Raw genomic sequence first — 18,842 nt, 5'->3', positions numbered from 1 at the left:
AGGTACAAAGATTATCACTGGGGTGATGCCCTATAGGTCCTTTAGTTTAGTGGTATTTCTTAAGAACCTTTAGTTAAAGAATATAATTATACTTTACTCTTTTGTAGTTTCTCTTTCAATGTTTATTTTTTATGCTTTTAATGCTCCAAACTTTTAATTTTATTTTGTTTCTTCAAAAAAGTTTCAAATATGTGCCTTTCCCTTTGGAAATGGCAATGTAACGTTGGACCTGAAGGACCATGTTGAACCGTTAAGAGTACATTTACATTTTCTACTGAAAGAAGGGTTGCTTGAAAATTACTTGATTCAAATGAATGTGGTTCCACAGCAATGAAGTATACAATTATAAAATACACAATTATTGTCTTTCATTTTACTTCATTCTTACCTCTGGCAAGACTTTGTTGCAGTTGATGTGACGTATTTGATTCATGTGGAATTTATCTGCTCTTTTCAATCAAGTAGAAACTCAATCCCAAAAGTCTGGACAGGAGATCAAATGCAAAGAAAAACAGAAAGCAGTGATTTATAAATCTGCTCTGACCTGAATCTGAACAAGCAGTCAAGATATGTAATATTTTACCTTTTCAATGCCATTTTTTGTAAATATGAGCTTATTCTGATACTGATGCCTGCAACACATTCCAAAAGAGGGCCAGTTTCAGACTAAAGACTAGGAACATTATGAAATGTTCAAAAACCATGTTATACAGGTGATGCAATCATGCTTGGATATAAAATAGTAGGAGAAAGGATGAGTCGAGGACACTTTGCAAAAAATGCAAAAAATCCAACAGTGTAAAAAATGAATGTTCCTCAGCCAGTGAGTGCACGGATTGTAGGCATTTCACCCTCTACAGTGCATAAAAAAAAACGGAAACATTTCTGGGCATAAAGGAAAAAGGCAAAAAACACTGAGGAATACCTGTGACCTTCAACCCCTCAGACAGCACTGAAAACATGATTTTGTGATGAGGATCACGAGATCACGAGGTTTGGGAAAACTTTCACAAACTGTTGATAATAAACACCGTCCTTCACTGCGCCAACACATACACGTTAAACCTGTACACAGTGGAGGTCAGTCGTGTGGGGCACAGATGGGTTAAATGGTCTAACTCCACAGTGTAACTCCACAAACACACTTGGCTGATGGTTCTAAATTCAAATTCATCATCACACATCAACAACAAAGTGCAAAACCAGCCTCTGTCCACCTTGCCATGCATAAACATGCACCCATGCTCATTTCAACATGACAACACCCGTCCACATTCTGCATGTTACAATAGCACTGCAATGGCAGATTAATCAGAGAGTGCAGTTGCTAGACTGACCTGTCTGCAGTCCAGAACTGTCTCCCATTGAAAATGAGTGTTTTATTAAGCTCAAAATATGACAACAAAGGCACTGTATACAGCTGCACAGCTTAAGATTGTATAACAGCAAATGTCAAAAATGTATGCTTTCAAAACTGAAGGTGTCTTTAGTCCCTAGACGATTATTAAGTGCTGTTAACAGGAAAAGTGATGGAACACAGTGATAAACTGTCTCAACCTATTTGGAACATGTTGTGGACATCAAATCTGGGATGAGAATATATTAATAAACAACAATGTCCAGTCAAGTTTATCTGTATAGCACTTTTCACAACAGACGTTGTCACAAAGCAGCTTTGCAGAAAAACCCGGGTCCGAGCCCTCATGAGCAAGTCGATGGAGACAGTGGCAGGAAAAGCTCCCTAAAAATAAGAGAAAGAAACCTTGAGAGGAACCAAGACTCAAAAGGGGAACCCATCCTCCTCTGGTCAACATCTGATAGTAAAAGAATAAGAGCAGAGGAAAATGTTTTACCATTAGTATAAAATATTACAATACAGAAAAGGGGAAAGCAGGTGGAGCGATGGCCATGATTAAATAGTTCCAGTCTGTGCAGCAGCAGCATCAGGAGGGTCAGTTCATGCAGGTGAGGTTTGTACAGCGTTGTACAGGAGAAGTTCCATTAAATAAATTAGTTCACTATTTATCAAAGTAAGCCTTGTAATATGTCAGCAATAAATACCTGTATATTTCTAAGTTGGTTTGGCATCATTGGTTCTACAAATGAGAAAGCGTAATAGATGAATTGGGCTATTAAAATCATTACCCAATACATTATTTTACTATTTACCAAAAGAAAAACTAAAAAAGGCTAATATTAAGACATTTTAAAAGTTTCATTTTTCATTAATTAATTTCATTAATTTTGCATTAAAAATACAGTTTAAAATGATAAAAAGTGTTCAAATGTGTTTTTCTAAGATGGTTTGACACCATGAGGCCAGCCGCTTAAACGCACATCAATATGCTACTTTAAAATGAAATAAAACATCAAGTGATTAAGTGCCTTGTAGAATAATAAAGCCACACCTTTCACCACTTACAGCCTGCATTTTCTGGCAATAATAAGAAGAAGAAAAAGAGGGAGAAGAAGAAGAAGAATGAGGAGGAGGACAAGAAGCAGAAGAACCGTTGTAAGAACTTTACATGCAAAAATAAGACAAATATTGGAAAAACTGAAAGAAAACATTTTAGCTCAAATGAAACCACAAGGACATGATTGTCTTTATGATTTACTGATCTTCTCTGGACTTTTAGAGGCAAAGCTACGAGTTTTAATTTCCATGCAGTTCTGCATTTCTCAACCCCATAAACTGACAGCCGGCTTCAAACTCTGAATAATGACAATGAGGTGAAGAGGTCTTGGTGTCTGAGTGGCACCACTAGAGCGCAGCACTGAGTCGCGAACGACCGAAGCAGTTTCAGGTCATTGAGACCACGAACAGATTACTGATCCAGATGAGCGTCAGATTCACGAAGATCCACGAATTAAGATGAATCTTGATTCGTGATCTGGTAAATCTGAGAACTGGAGTCTTCCAGGAAGCCACACACTGTAAGACAGAGTTCAACGATCATCGTTATGTTTAGTAAAGAGCTCAGCAGCTTCACCGCTTCAGTCTGAGACTAATGATGTGAGGATGAGCTACAGACACATTAACACGGAAGTTCTCACCTCCATCCACTTCGAGCAGAGACGCTCTGCAGACGTTAGTCCTGATCTTCTCTCAGCTCCACATGTCGATCAGACTGACTCGCTCCGAGTTTCAGCTCCACTCAGACCTGCAGGATGAGGACTGTTTATCTGGGAATGCTGCTCTTATTCCAACGCGCTGTTTCCTCCTTAACGGAGTTCAGCGTTAATGGAGAGATCAGGAACTTTGCTGTTGGAAACGGGAAAGTGTTCGTCGTCACCGACTCTCAGCTCCTCCAGATGAGGCTCGATCTAGCAGAGGAAAAACACAAGGACATACAGAACCACAGACACCAGAACCGAGTTAATATTTTACTGCCTTTCGACGCGAATAAGACCCTGATAACCTGCGGAACCTCTGACTGTGGATACTGTGAACTCCTGGACATCAATGACATCAGCAGAAGTTTCTACAGGGAGGATGTTACAGTTTCACCATCTTTTAATAAATCATCTGTTTCTTTTCTTGTAGATTTTGATGAAGGAACAGAGAAATACATGCTGGTTGCCAGAGAAAAGGTTCCTGATGACTGTGGCTCTGATGAAGGAGTTTCTCTGCGGAACACTCTGGAATCTCAACAAGGAGGAATTTTCTCTAAAGCAGGCATTAATCCAGCTGAAGCCAGCATTTCTCCACAGAGTGATGCTGAGTGGATTGACGGCTTCCAATCATCTTCTCCCTCTTACTCGTACCTGCTGGTGAATGTTAAGTCTAGAACAGGTCCAGCTGTGGTGGTCTTAAGGATGAAGAATGGCCGCAGTAAAATTGAAATGACCAGATCTCTAGAAGGTGCAGTGCTACAGTGCTGTGATGATAAAGAGCGTAAAAAGCTCTTGTCCTCCTCTGTAGTTCTCTCCTCTGGATCTCCTCTTCTCTGGGCTGGAATATTCACTGCAGAAGAACCGAACGACCCCCAGAAAACTGCTTTGGCCATTTACAACCTCAGTCAGATCAGAGACCGAGTACCTTCATATTTCAGCTGTAAACCAACGTGCAGAGCTCAGGTGAGAAACAGCCAGTAAATAAAATAGAATTTATTTTAAATGATCTGCACTTTATTCTTCATGTCATTCAGCCTCTAAATCAGATGCTGTAGATCAGTATCTGTCATTTCTTTCCCTCAACATGTTTCTGGTGTCTGCAGAAAGGAGAAGATGTTCTGAGGCCTCATGCTGTGGTGCTCAAACACAGTTCAATGTCATCTGTAGCAGCAGAAAAGAAAGGATCCTGGATTGAGCTCTACATTGGAACTGCTACTGGACAACTGATGAAGGTCTGTAGTTGTGATCTGTCTCATAGTCTTTACTGTCTGACAGTCTCTCTTAAGAGATTCTCTGACCATATAATCACATCAGCTGTTGTTTTACATACTTATAAAATATATTAATCTCTTTATCAAAAAACAAAACAACTTCAAAGGTCCAATGTGGAACAACTGCTATTGCCTTTCTTATTTAGTTTAGTTGGCAAACATTATTTGCTCTCTATTGTTTTATTTTGTAGCCAGAGGCCAATTTTATTGTTTTATTATTCTTTTCTTCTGCGTCTGTTTCCAGATTGTGCTGGACAAGGCTTTGAATTCTGGCTGTGTGACAGTTCTGTACAAATCTGATGATGACAGGATGGTGTTTCCCAGAATGCACTTTGATCCAGTGGGTCATAAATACATCTACATAGCTTTGAGAAATCAGGTGAGTCTTAGAGCCACACGCCCATCATCAGAAGCTGATATAAGCATCATTAAAGGCAACTTACATGAGACGTTTTCAACTCTGGACCCTCTGGAAACTCTGGAAATAAGGAATTTAAGGCCCTTTTAAACGACTGCTCATCTTTCTGCAATGACAGTTCAAATTTATTTAAAGTCAACTAACAAACTACAATAATTTTAGGAGAGTTTTTTAAACTAATACCTTAGACATTTTATTAATTAGACATATAAGATATATTAGATATTAGTTGTATATGTTTGTGTTGTAGATCCGGCGAGTAGCAGTGACTCAGTGTGGTATGTACAGCACTTTGAGAGACTGCAGAGCTTCTCAGGATCCGTCCTGTGGCTGGTGTCTGAATACAAGCAAGTAGGTTCCTCATTACACTCGTACATCTCCTTTTCAACACTGCACGTCTGAAGTATTGAAAGTAATGTGCTGGGCATCTTTATAAATCTCTTTATCCACCTTACAAAATACACCAAATAAGCAGCCACGCCTCGTAGGACCATTTGTAAGCTGCAGCATGTTTTGGGACTCTGGATCTACTTAGAGATTTTAGGTGTCTCAAACTCAGAACTTGAAAGTCATGCAAGTCTTGTGTGTGTATGACCTGTATTAGACCACATATTAGTGAGGTACACCATATTCTGTATTCTTGAGTGAACATGTTAAACTGAGTTTAACTCAGCCTTAAAATCATGACAGCAGCTGAACATTCAGGCAGTTAAGTCAAAGGTAATTTACTCTACAGTCATACTAGCTGACCTGGTCCATTAAAAACAGTATTAGCTATTTTAGCATCATCAAAGTTCTTAGGGTACTATAGCTGCATTAATGCAAAGAGGATTGTTTTCTGTTTCATACATCAGCTTTATTAAAGTAAATTTAATATGATAATTTAGACTGATATGACTGTCAGGAGTCAACTCAAACAGCAGAATGGTGCAGAAAGAACTTCACTAAGAGCTGAGTGTGTTCTAATCTTAGAGAATAAACTGACTAGATTTGGAGAATCGGTACCTCCTACTAATAGAAAACCTTTTTTCTCTGATCAGTGCTAAATAAATTATAACTGTTATAATTAAGAACAATTCATATAAAATTCTTTTAGCTCACCAATTCTTAGAATGACAGTAAACACGGACAGCACAGATTCAGTATGCTGACCAGCAGAGAACCAGTGCTACATGCACTATAGCACTGAATTCTGCTGGCTGCTAGTCCAGCATGTTTTTCACAGTTGTAACGGACATTATTGTGTACCTACAGTACTGTGCGAAGGTTTTAGGCATCTAAGCACATTTTTAAACAATTTGCCTCAGCAGTGAGTTTATCACAATATACATTAGAATAAAGTCGTATTCATAATTCAAATAAACATAAAAACAATAAAAAGTAACAAGAATTTCTTGGGTCCATATTTTTCCTTGACACGTTCACAGCCGCCAGAGAGACTCGTTAATATCATCAAGTACATCATGAGCTCAATTTACTGAGCACTGATTGGTCAAACCAGGAGTTGCTTTTTAACTACATATAATACTGGGCTTCCTCGAGGAGAGGCTTGGAAATCAGTATTAATATTCTATAAATTTTGTTCATTCAAATATTAACACTTTTCTCAGCAAATAAACACAAACTACACAAATGAATAGATTTTGAAAATGTTGAACAGTACTGTATATGTACACTACAATGTCTGTAACTATATGTACAATGTAGTACTGAATGTTGCTGTATATAACAGACAGTACAGTGAATGTAAGAATCACACAATACTGGATGTAGCATTATCACAGAATCTAACACCATCAATTTAAATGTATCTGAAATCTGAAATATATTTGCTAATCCACAGTGCAGAAAAAGCATGACATCAGTAAGTCAGCCCAAATACAAATGGACATGTGGACATACATTTAAATGAATACCTAATACAGTCTATCGCTGTTGTCAGATCAAAACCTTAGAAGGAAAAAGCATCCTTTATTTTTTATGTAAGTCAGTGGGACCAGACCAAGTAATTTCAGGACATTTCATTTGGTCCATTTATCACAACGTAAAGGCCAACAGGGTATAAGGAGCCACAGAGGCCAGATTCCTGTAGACATTCTTCAGCATGGGGAAGGTTAGATAATACAGATACGAAATAATTCAAAAGGGATAAAACTGTGATTACTGCCAACTCCATACCAACAATCTATTTGAAAGGCATGCCAGAGAAAAGTCTTTTCTTTAATCTACCCAGAAATATAACTACCTGGAGTTTGCTGGACACCACTGGAACCTTGACTAAGACCGGGCTCTAGAAAAAGAGACATTCAATGGAGGATTTGGTGTAAAAAGTAACTTATACAAAAAGAACTCCACTTAAGTGTGGTGGACGATCTTTAATATTTTGGATATTTCCCAAACACAACTTGTAAGCATATATCACATCATGGACTCAAATCTCAGTACCATGAGATTTTAAATGAAACTTGACTCCTCTGCCAAAAAGAAAAACAAAATTAGTTGTGTTTGAATCATCTAACAGGACACAGACCCAAAACATGCATCCAAATCCATGCAACAATGGTTAAATGACCACAGAATTAAGTTTGTGACATGGCAAGCCCAGTCCCCTGATCTAAACCTTTTATTAAACCAATAATGATTGATTGCATCAAGTTGTTATACATACTACAGTTTTCAGCTGTTCAGTGAAATTGCAGCCACCCACACAAACTGTTTGCAGGTTCTGACTCTGGGCATTGGCCATAGTGGCCTGAAGATCTGAAAACAATTATGCAGTCTCATGGCCAAATAAAAGGGCATTGAAGGCCATGGATATATACTTGCCATGAAATGTATACCCTGCATAGTATTTTCAATTTACATCAATAAAAAATTCTGGACGGTATTCATTTTATTCTTTATCAGATACTTTTAGGATTCAGCGCAATGAGAAAATTGCCTAATCATATTGTGACACTATAATCCTTAGAGAAGAAAATCAGAGTTACTGCCTCAATTTAGTAGTTATGTAGCCCCTGTGCAGTACAGCACAGCTATCCTCCTGTATGAGGATAACTGTGCTGTACTGCTCTACAATATTTGATAATGTGGAGAGCACATACAAAGGGTTCTGAAATCATCCCTGAATGCTGAATAACACCACATTCCTACATTCACATAACCCTACATAGGCTCTCTGGACAGCATAGCAGACAGTAAACATCAAGTATCCACCATATGTGATTGTGTGATTTGATTTCTCATTGTGGTCACTCTAGATGCTTGACTAAAGATGAGTGTTCAGCCTCTCCTTGGATCTCCATTCCTGAAGATTATTTTCAGAAAGAGCTGATTTCTTTTCAAGTGACTGAACTCTCCACTGAGGTAAATGTGTCTCTTTACTTCATCTTTATTGTACAAATATTTTTATACAATATTTATCTGGTACTGTGCTCTCTCATTCAGGTCACTTTGAATCTCTCCTTGAATGTGGCAGGAAAGTCTCCCTTAACATGTACTTTCATGGATGAACATGTAAATCTATGTAGCAGCAGTTCTGGAGTTTTCCCCAGCTGCTCCTGCAGATTCTCCAGCCAGCTCCTGCCAGTTAATGGTCAGTTTAGATCTTCAAAGCTCTGAACTTTAAATTTTCCATTTAAGGGTACAGTTATGAAAGCCTATGTTATTTTTTATTATTTTCATACAGAAAGGAGTGTATGACTGTAGATATCTCAGAAAATATCAACAGCATATATGAATATGCAACCCACAAATATCAAACAATATTAATTTAAGTCTCTTTTTTTATTTTCTGAGTATCTGAACATGATAATCTCAGTATCTGATAATAAAACACAAACTGTTATCTTGTGTATATCCAGTCACAGCGAATGTCACTATTGGAGATCAGCAAATCACAGAGAGACTGAAACTGAGGAGCTGCCCAGACGTCACAGAGACATCACCATATGCTAAGTAAGATGTTTTACATCATTAAAGCCTACAGCCTGTCATCACACTTTGTGCCTGGTATTTTTAATCATATTGGATCATTGTAGGTAATGTTTGCCAGAGTATGTTGTATCGTTACCATTATCATTAAATATCTTCATATTTAACATTAATTATTCAAAGTGGGTATTTGCATGGGCAGAATATGCCAGAGAATAAACTCATAATCAAGTAACTATCAAGTCGTGTTCGATAGTAATTTCCTAGTTGATCACAGGCAGCAAGAATTTTATAACAATATTATAACAACTATTTTACTTTAGTCATGCTGTTACCTTTTCAAAACATCATTTAACTTTTAATGCTTTGAGACACAGGAGCTCATTCAGTGCAAGACTCATTCTACCAAAATGCACCACAGAACACCACAGGAAGTCACTCTTACATGTAGCCATTAAACTCTATAACTCCTCCCTCAATGTGCAATAACTCAGAGGTGAAGTAATTTGAACTGTTTTATACAGTATATTTCATATTTATTATCACAGTCACTGCCACTTTACTGTATTTGTAAGAATTTGAACTTGTACATATTGCAAATTTCTCTTTTTTATCTTAAATTATTAAAGTGTTTATTCTTTTAAATAAATGGTTGCAACTGTAACAACTGCAATTTCCCCCTGGGATCAATAAAGTACTCTGATTCTGATCATATGGTAGATGACTGCTGGCTATTAATTTGATAGTTTTGTGTCCTGGGAAAGGATATAAAAAAGCTTACATTAACAACTGAAAACGATGCCGTGGAATATTCACTCGGACACTGATTCACAGCATACACGTTAAAATAGACTGAACATGTGCAGACTACACTGAAAAAAGTTTCATACATCAGTTCTACAGTTACATCAACTTAAACGAAGGACATTATTAAAATACTTTCACATAGTAATTATGATGTAACATATGTAACATAGTTCATTAATGTGGAGCCAGTGTTCACATTTGAATATAGTACATTTAAAACAATCTTTACGCCCCTTTTTTGGTGTAAATTTTAAACATTAAATTCATGTTAATCAGGTCAGCGTCCTTTTCTGTATGAAACTGGAGGTCACTTTTGTTTTGCTGTGTTGACTGTCAGGTTTAAACATTAAAAACTCTCAACTGTTCTGTGATGCTCTGTTGGCAGGTTAAGCTGTTTGGTTTGGTTCAGCAAGGGTGTGTGTGTGTGTGTGTGTGTGTGTGTGTTCTGTATACAGGTGTGTAGCATGTGTCTCAGCTGGGTGTCATTGGTCCAGCAGTAGTAATCAGTGCAGCTGGGCTCACGGCTCTGCTTCACAGGTACTTATGCACATCTTATTTATTTTAATATACTGTAATAACCTTCTGTATCATATTACACACATATGTACTCCAGTACTGGAAAATCCACTGTACGTCGTGGTTATAGTCACACTATTCTAACCGTATGTCTGGTCTTAAAATTGGTTCAGTGAAGTCATGTTTTTGTGTTATATTTTATTGAAAAGTTCCAACTGAAAAAGCATTACTTTATTTTTTATTATGTTTAGGTGGCAGTGATGGTGAGTTAACAATTACTAAATCACTTAAACTTCAAATGTAGTATTTCTGAATTCAGTGATTTAAACAAGGCAAACACTCTTTTATTTGATTTTTCATTTTAATGCTAAAATGAAGTGTTTTCTGTGATTTATTTCCTTCCTCTGCAGGACAAGTGTGAAGGATTATATTCTGAGAGTAATGCAGTAAGTGACCCAAAGAACTGTCACTCACACTGTCAGTGGAAATAAGATCTGTGTCTGGGGGAAGTTTAGGGAACTAAGAATGAGAACATTCTAGTTTTCAACAGGAATTCTATTAAGACGGCTCCTGCATTTCTCTTTTGTGTTACAAATAGATTTTAGTCTACTAAAATAAGGTTAATTTATTTGTTTAAATGTATTTTTTGTATCAACAAAACTGATGTTTTTTGAAGATTAAAAAATAACATGTCTGTGTGCAGAAGACACGGCACTTCTTAACTGGTTGTTTGTACACATTGTAATGCAGGTGTTCTCATATAAAGGGTTGGTTTTATAGTTTCAAATTTCTCTCTTTTTATTATTTATTCTAGCCAGAGATTTTCTCCCTGGAGCCTAATCAGGTCTCCTTTCATGGCAAAAAACATGCAGTGCTGAAAGGAAGAAATCTGGAACTGGTAGAGAAAATCCGCTTTCATGGAGTCATGGAGTGCACTTCAAAGGAGTGAGTGTTAGCAGTAGTGTATTTATAAGTTTGTAAGCATGATGTGTTTGATTTGTGTCTCTTTTGTGAATCTGCTGTTTTTCACCAGGACTCCAGTGCTGGAGCGCTCCACTGACACTCTGAAGTTCAGCGTTCCGAGTGGAAATAAAGGAACTGTGAGGGTGTGTGTGGTGACAGCAGACGGCCGTTGTCATAGTAACGCCAAAATCACTTATGGTGCTCAGCCCACCTGCACTGGACTGCAGCCTAGAAACACCTGGGCCAGGTACAGCAGAAACATATATCCTGTTTCTACCCACATTTATTAAAATTTAAATACTGTTTTTTTAAGACAATCAAGTGGTTCCTGTTTTCAAACCAACTAATGCATAATGAAAAAAATCTGGCAAGATACTAATGCTTTTTCATTTCAAAACCATATACATCATAATAGCTTCAAACACCACTGATATGCATTCCAGTCATGGAAACCAGAAACTGAAATGGATTTAAGTTTTAAAAATACACAACTCTGCAAACTTTGAGACACTGGATGACAAGACTAAACGAAAGTAAATTCATTGAGTGGCACACTTACTTAGCCATTTCTACTGAGTTGTAGTACACTGGTCTTTTCTAAGGAAAAATGATCCATTTAGTTAGACTTGAGAAACAACAAAAACAGGCACCATACACTTTCTATTGCACACTTACCCATTAGCCCTCATTCAACAAGTTTTGTTCCACCACTGCTAATTATGTTTTGCCATCTTCAGTCCTCTTTTTCCAGTCTATAGTCATTTTGACTGTGTTTACACTTTAAGGCTGTTGGCCTTAGACTAACAAATTACTTCTGTTTTGTAAGTGGAAATGGGGGCCAATGTTTCTTGATTTGCTAAGTATAACTAACGTTTTGCCCTCACTTCCTCCTGTATCACTTTTAGTTATGACAATTTATTGGTTTTATCCCCATCAACTCCCACCTCTGCAGTTCTGAATCCCTTGTCTGATTGACTGAATAAGTGTTTAATGTTTTGCTTTCAGTGGTAAGAGGAAGATCACTGTCTTGGGGAACAATCTGGAGTTTGTGGATGAAGTTGTTGTTCATCCATATGACAAACCAATCACCCTCAACTCAAACAAGGTATATAAGTGCACTTTGCTTACTTATGAAGTAGATGCGACACAGGATGTCAAACAATGCGGCTTTATGTAACTTGCAACAAGAACAAGAAAATGAGGGAAAACAGAAAGGCTCAGAAATGCACATATACATGGCAAACCATCCATCACTAATATTAAAATCTGGTTTATCTTTCTGGTTCTCTCAGACCTTTTGGTTCCACACTCATGCTCTGAGAGAATACATGGACTCTGGGCCGTTCAATGTCTCTCTTATAGTGGGGAACTCAACAGTGGACTGTGTAGATGAACTGTCTTACCTCCCAGATCCAGAATTCACCAGCTTCTCCACCTCTAAAGTGGACAATGATGTGCAGGTCACCATACAGGTAGGGTCAGCATTTTGGATGTCTTTTCAGACATACTGAGTTTAACTGAGTAACTGTAATAAAAACCTATAAGCACCACAGCACTGAGCCTTATTTGCTTATCAGCCAAAAAAAAGGTGCCCATCTTTACTCTTTCATGTCTGATTCCACTCACATTGGGATTGATAAATAGCTGATGAGACTGACCAAATCTATATCTCTCGTTCTCTATATCTCACTCTCATTCTGCCCCACTTTACAATTCTTCCACTAGAAAAAAGACGACAATCTCACTATGAGTAACGAAGATGTGAAAGTGTGGGGGCAGCAGGAAGAGGAGCAGTCTGAGTGTGTGATTGATACAGTTATGTCCACAGCTCTTACCTGTAGAATTGTGGGGAACAAGAATCTTGAAATCAGAGTGGACTCAATCAAGGTATGAACATTTTGTCTGTTATCACTTTACGATCGACTGTAATGTCCCCATTATAGTATGGCCTGAATATCATTTATTATTGCTTTCCTACTACATCTACCTCTAATTTCTTTTATCTTTTTTTCAGATCATATTTGGCAATTTAACAAAAGCTATAGAAATACAAGAGATGCCATCGAATAATACAAAATATGCGTATACAGTTGTCGCATTAATTGTTTTGATTCTTCTTGGTGCTCTTGGTGAGTTTTGAGCTGTTTGTAGGTTGGGGGTTTATGTTAACCATTGCCTATGGTGGCTACGGAGTCATGTAGTTGCTTAGTTAATGTGTGTATTTGTCTGAATGTGTGTACCTTTGTCTAGTTGGAGTATTCATCCATCGTAAGAGCAGACAGCAGATGAGTGCACAAATGAATGAGCGCCTGGAGCTCCTTGAGAGTGAAATTAGAAATGAGATCAGACAAGGTCTGTAACTGAAGACACGTCAAACTCTTACGGCACCTAGAAATGAACAATAGAACATTTTAGAAAACAAAAACAAAGACAGTATATGACAAATAAAATAAAGTAGAATTTTTCAAAATTCTGCACTGTTTCTAGAACACTATTCAAAATGAAGTAAATTCTGAAATTCATATAAACATTTCAGAGATTACACTGTTTGCTTAAGATTGTTACGCTGAAGATGTAATTTGTAATGAAACAATTTGTATTAAATTAGAAAAGAATGCAAAATAGAAACACTTTCACTAGCGGTCTCAGACTTTTGGCCCCCCTATATTTACAAGGGTCATTTTCACAAGAAACCACTTCAAAACATACATGCCCATAAATATCTGAGTGTCATATGCATCACACAGATAACGAATATTTGTCATTTAGAAGGTCTTTTGGAGCTCTATATGGTATAGCAAAAGGTTTGTGGAGTTTTTGACCAACTTACAGAAGTGGTATAATTTTTGTTTTTCTTTTATATGCAGGGTTTGTTGATTTACAGACTGAGAAATCAGACCTGACTGAAAATGTTGGAGCCATTCCTTTCCTGGACTACAAGCATTTTGCTTTGAAAATATTTTTTCCTGAGGTCTGTGAACTTTATCTATCTGTTGTCTGTAAGGGGGTGTATGAGCTAGTACGGTGGTGTAAATTATTCACATGTTCCATTCTCTGTGTTTAGGGTGGGCCTTTAGCAAGCTTGATGATCAAAGACATTGGCCAGGTGAGATACTGTCACTGTAAAACTTCATTAGCTCTTAGACATTTGAAAATCTGTTTATTGGATTTGCTTAATTCACTTAAAACAAAGCTACAAGTATTTTAATGTTAACAAAGATTATACAAAGTCAGAAATGACCCACAGTTGGTCTTTGACCTAATGGCTCATTTTCAGGAAGATGTGGTTTGTCACTGAAACAGAAATGATCACGTGTGAATGCTCAGACAATTTATGCAACAGATATATTCAGGCCATTATTGTGAGCTGAATTTTACAGGCTTCGCATGTTAAATACAAAGACCTAGGTATTATCCATCTTTAACAAAACAATCTGTTAAACAAGTGTTCAAGCTGGCAGACTTGATTCAACATCGCAGCACACTCATGAAAAGATAAATATACTATTTACAGTACATACACAGTGAGATAAGAGGCTGCTATTTTTATGTAAATCTTTCGAGGTACGTTATGATATACAGAATCCTATCCTTATAATGAGATCTTTTTAGAAAATGCTATTCTTTGATAACAAATATTTATATTTCAAATTATAAATACAGAGCCTTGCAAAAGCTCCCTAAAATGTAATTAGATACCGAGACACTGCCCACATAAGGGCGCCCCTCAAAACCAAACATCACTTTTAAGGAATTACAGGGTTCAGTAGCTGAGACTGGAGTGAAGCTGCACCAGTCAACGATGCAAGTCTGGATTTAGCCTGAAAGTATCAGACTGACCCAGCTAAAATGCGGAATAAGGTTTTGTGGTTAGATGAGACATTTACATTTACAGTATTAAATGTAGACTTACAAGAAGTGGTTTCTCTATCTAGAGAAAGCATCTTTGCTAGTTACCAATAAGTTAGAGAGAAAGACAGTCCTGAAAGCTTCCCTAAAATGAGAAATGCAACCTCCGTTCAACTGAATTCAGAGGACGCACCAATGTATCCTTCGCAGCTCTGAGAAATAAACTTTTTGTTTTTTATTTGTTATGTTACACAAATCAATGATACAACTATTGTGGTAAACAAAAACTTTCGTTAGCACCAGTTTAGCACATAAACGGCTGTACAGGATGCTGTACCCTGTTGTTATATGGATGACCAGCTATATTTTTAGCATTGAGGTGCAGTTGTCAGTATTTCAGACTCACATTAATTTAAGTATGTAAGGGAGAGGGTTAATATTTTAGGGAAGACGGCAAACGACGAGGGAGGCAAAGCTATATCTCATAATATAGCTATAGCACACAGTATTAGAAAACAGGCTAACATTACCAGCCATAGCTGAATCTAAAGTTACACAAGCTGAAGCTACACAGCTGACTGTGGAGTGGCAGCAGGTGGGTGAAAGTCACTAACGTTAACTAATATTAATTAAGAGACCCTTATTAGTCCCACAATGGGGAATTTTCACCTCCGCATTTAACCCATCCGTGAAGTGAAACACCACATACACTCTAGTGAGCACACTTGCCCGGAGCGGTGGGCAGCCCAATCTACAGCACCCGGGGAGCAGTTGGGGGTTAGGTGTCTTGCTCTAGGATACCTCAGTCATGTGCTGTCAGCTCTGGGGATCGAACCAGCGACCTTCCAGTCACAAGACTGGTTCCCTAACCTTCAGCCCATGACTGCCCCAATTGCCCACCATCTGCGTGGTGACAATTTAACATGTTGTGACTTTTTAGTTAGGACCAGAGAAAACAGAAAAAGCTCTATGGCTTTGTGCTGAATCTCTTCACATGCACAAAAATACTACAGGCCGTGGACAGCTGATGAGGGGTCAGGGGTTATGACATTGCTGCAGATCTGAGTCTTCAATAGACCGATTCATAAGGTGCTAGCTGGGAGGAAGGCTCCTCTGCAGAATGCTGCTGGTAAGGACACTGCAAAGGATGCACTCTACCTAGCAATGATCCTTTAAATGAGACACTGTATATTTAGCAGTCAGGTGGTCACATATTTTCAGAATCTTTATTCACTCTAGGTGTACAAGGAATTTCTTTTGGTACAGGTGTCAGCATAAAATTAAATCCAATAAAATAAATATAGAAAAACAAACACTATATATAAACTTAAAAGACGGTACACAAACAGCAAGTCAAAGGATGTGCAGTGGGAGATAATACAATCAAGTACTGTTCTACCGAACTACATATATACAGTATGTAATTAAACAGCAAATATGCATGTAAACATATCTATAAAGTGTGTATATTTCAGTTCCAAAAGGGAAGTTAAAGTGCATATGTGCATTGATATTAGTAGAGAAAAGTAGGAAATATTCTTATTCAGAAGGGTTATGGCATAGTATACTAAGTGGTTATGTATGTTACAGTGTGAATAATAAAGTCCATATGAAGCCATTTGAAGCAGAGGGATGTGAGATGGCTCCTTGTTTAGGATGGATGATGGCCTGAGGAAAGAAGTTGTGGAGGTGATTCTTAATCCGAGTATTTAGAGCTCTCACTCTTGGTCCTGCTGTGATAGAAAGCCACTGGAACAGAGTGTCCAGAGTGTGAGGAGTCAACCATATTTTTTCCTGCACTCATCTTTATCCTAGATAGGTTGTCTTGCGAAGAGGCAGAGCCTAACTAGACGGCGATGTAGGATGTAATTATGGATTCTTCTATGTCAGTGTAGAACTGGACCAACAGATCTTGAGGCAGCCCAAATTTCTTGAGCTGTCAAAAGAAGTACAGGTGCAGCTGGGCCTTCTTCATAACTGCAGTGCTGTGTCTGTCCCATCTGACATCCTGCTGAATGGTGGTATCCAGGAACTTGTCCGACATCCACAAGTTGTGGATCCAGTAGCAGACAGATGGTGGGACACTGAGCTATTAAAAGATCAGGAATTATGATGTTGAGGTCTTAAAGCATGCAGGTACAACTGCTACTCCAGTTTTTCTCTCTATTTGTTTCTGGCAGTTTTGACTGCTTTGTTAAGTGCATACATTGCCCTTTGACCTTCGTCAAGGTTCCCACTCCTAGAAGCCTCTTCCTGTGTGCAGTTTCTTGAGCTCGCTGGAGAACCAGAGTTTGTTGTTGTTGTGCATATAAATATTCTTTGAAGGGACGCCAGTCTTCTCACAGAAGCTTATGCATGAGGTGACAACACCCACATAGTCATCCAGGTTATTATTGCAGATTTGAAGTCTGAGTTGGTAGAGTCCAGACATTTCCTCACTGATTTCACCTGAGGCTTATAGTTTTGCTTTTGCTTATATGAGGGATGAGGGATTGATCAAAGTTTCCAAGAGGGGCATGGAGAGTAGCCTGGTATACTTTGATGGTGCTGTAGTAGTGGTCAAGTGTTTTGTCCTCTCTGGTGGGGTGGTTGATCAGTTGTCTATATTTTGGGAATTGGTCTAAGTCTCCCATAAAGGTGATAGGAGAGTCTGGGTGGCCCTGTTCAACTTTGTTAATCTGGCCAGCCAGCTGTTGTTGAGCCAGTGGGAGAACATAGTCCCTGACCAGAATTATACAGTTACATTGGTGGGATGAGTAGAGTGACCTGCAACTGATGAGAGCTTCCAGTTACAGTTATATCTGTGCACCAACAGTGGTTAATGTTAAAAACACACTTTTCCACCTTGGGTTTCTGACTGAGAGTGGGGTTGTGATCCGCTCTGTAATGTGTTGAGTGAGCAAACTATGCCTGTCGAAAGCAGAGTGTCTGAAACCACAGAAGGACAGCCAGTGATCTTCTAATGACTTACTTCGAAGTGTATACATGCAAAGTCCTGAAATTTATTTTGTGGTTTTAAGCCCCTGATTTATAGACGCTTGTTTCAGTTGAAAGTAAGTCAGACTGTGGCATCATACACAAATATAGCAACTAAAATAAACAAACACATGAGACACGAAAACACTGTGCCTGTCTCTCAGAGCACCATGTCAACTGAGAGCAATTCTCATCAAAGACTCAAACGTGATTTTTTGCCGTATATTATGTGTAAATTACATTTTGGTCATAAGACTTTTTGAGGTACCAGCAGATTTGACTAGTGATTGAAATGGACAGGCTTTATTACAGGAATTTTGTTTTTCTTGGCTTTGTTTTTGTTTTGCATACTAAGTGCCTATTTTTGAAATACAGTAATCCCTCGCTACTTCGCGGTTCATCTTTCGTGGATTCGCTACTTCGCGGGTTTTTTCAAGGGGGCTTATTGATGCGAAAGTTAGAGATGACGAATCACAGACTCCCATTTTGTATTCTGGCCTGTGATTGGTATTTTGAAAGATGCTCACATACCCAGCGACTCCTTGTCATCTTGTTACAGCGAGGTCGTATTCAGTTGATCTTTACTTTGTGCAGAGTGTTTTTTGCGTTTCTTTGCGATTTTGACCCTCTGCAATGGCTTCCAAGCGTGCTTCTTCATCCAACGCTGGTACTGAGGCTAAACGCAAACGAAAAAATGATGACGATTGCTGAGAAGATTAGGAATTACTCTATTAAAGAAACTGGTAGGATATCACATGTAGTTCCAGCTGAAAAACATTATAGAATGACTGTTTAATGCAAAAGGTGGGTTGATAACAGTACAGAGAGGGTTTTAAAAGTCCAAATACTTGTTAAATACATTAAAAACTATCTTTCCTCTACTTCGCGGAAATTCGTTTTTCGCGGGTGGTCTTGGAACGCATCCCCCGCGGAAAACGAGGGATCACTGTATACTTTAAAATAATTCAAGATATTTACACATTTTTATTGCACTG

The 18,842-nt window shown here is 38.2% G+C and overlaps 1 protein-coding gene across 1 annotated transcript in view; it reads left to right on the top strand.

The window, feature by feature from the left end:
* Positions 1-2,802: 2,802 nt before the first annotated feature.
* plxnc1 (plexin C1) overlaps positions 2,803-18,842 on the top strand; it is a 40,229-nt gene continuing 24,189 nt past the window's right edge. Inside the window, exons 1-19 of the mRNA XM_017716337.2 lie at positions 2,803-4,077; positions 4,218-4,346; positions 4,630-4,764; positions 5,054-5,154; positions 8,064-8,169; positions 8,251-8,398; positions 8,667-8,760; positions 9,999-10,080; positions 10,311-10,322; positions 10,470-10,505; positions 10,874-11,004; positions 11,093-11,269; positions 12,028-12,127; positions 12,315-12,494; positions 12,748-12,909; positions 13,037-13,151; positions 13,273-13,374; positions 13,890-13,993; positions 14,087-14,128. Coding sequence (XP_017571826.1) covers positions 3,169-4,077; positions 4,218-4,346; positions 4,630-4,764; positions 5,054-5,154; positions 8,064-8,169; positions 8,251-8,398; positions 8,667-8,760; positions 9,999-10,080; positions 10,311-10,322; positions 10,470-10,505; positions 10,874-11,004; positions 11,093-11,269; positions 12,028-12,127; positions 12,315-12,494; positions 12,748-12,909; positions 13,037-13,151; positions 13,273-13,374; positions 13,890-13,993; positions 14,087-14,128 — 2,865 coding nt within the window. The 5' untranslated portion in view covers positions 2,803-3,168. The remainder of the gene's footprint in view (positions 4,078-4,217; positions 4,347-4,629; positions 4,765-5,053; positions 5,155-8,063; positions 8,170-8,250; positions 8,399-8,666; positions 8,761-9,998; positions 10,081-10,310; positions 10,323-10,469; positions 10,506-10,873; positions 11,005-11,092; positions 11,270-12,027; positions 12,128-12,314; positions 12,495-12,747; positions 12,910-13,036; positions 13,152-13,272; positions 13,375-13,889; positions 13,994-14,086; positions 14,129-18,842) is intronic.

The sequence above is a fragment of the Pygocentrus nattereri genome, chromosome 11 (assembly GCF_015220715.1).
Source record: "Pygocentrus nattereri isolate fPygNat1 chromosome 11, fPygNat1.pri, whole genome shotgun sequence".
NCBI classification, from domain to species: Eukaryota; Metazoa; Chordata; class Actinopteri; order Characiformes; family Serrasalmidae; genus Pygocentrus; species Pygocentrus nattereri.
Note: the sequence above shows the minus strand (reverse complement) of the source record. Positions and strands in the feature narration are given on the sequence as shown.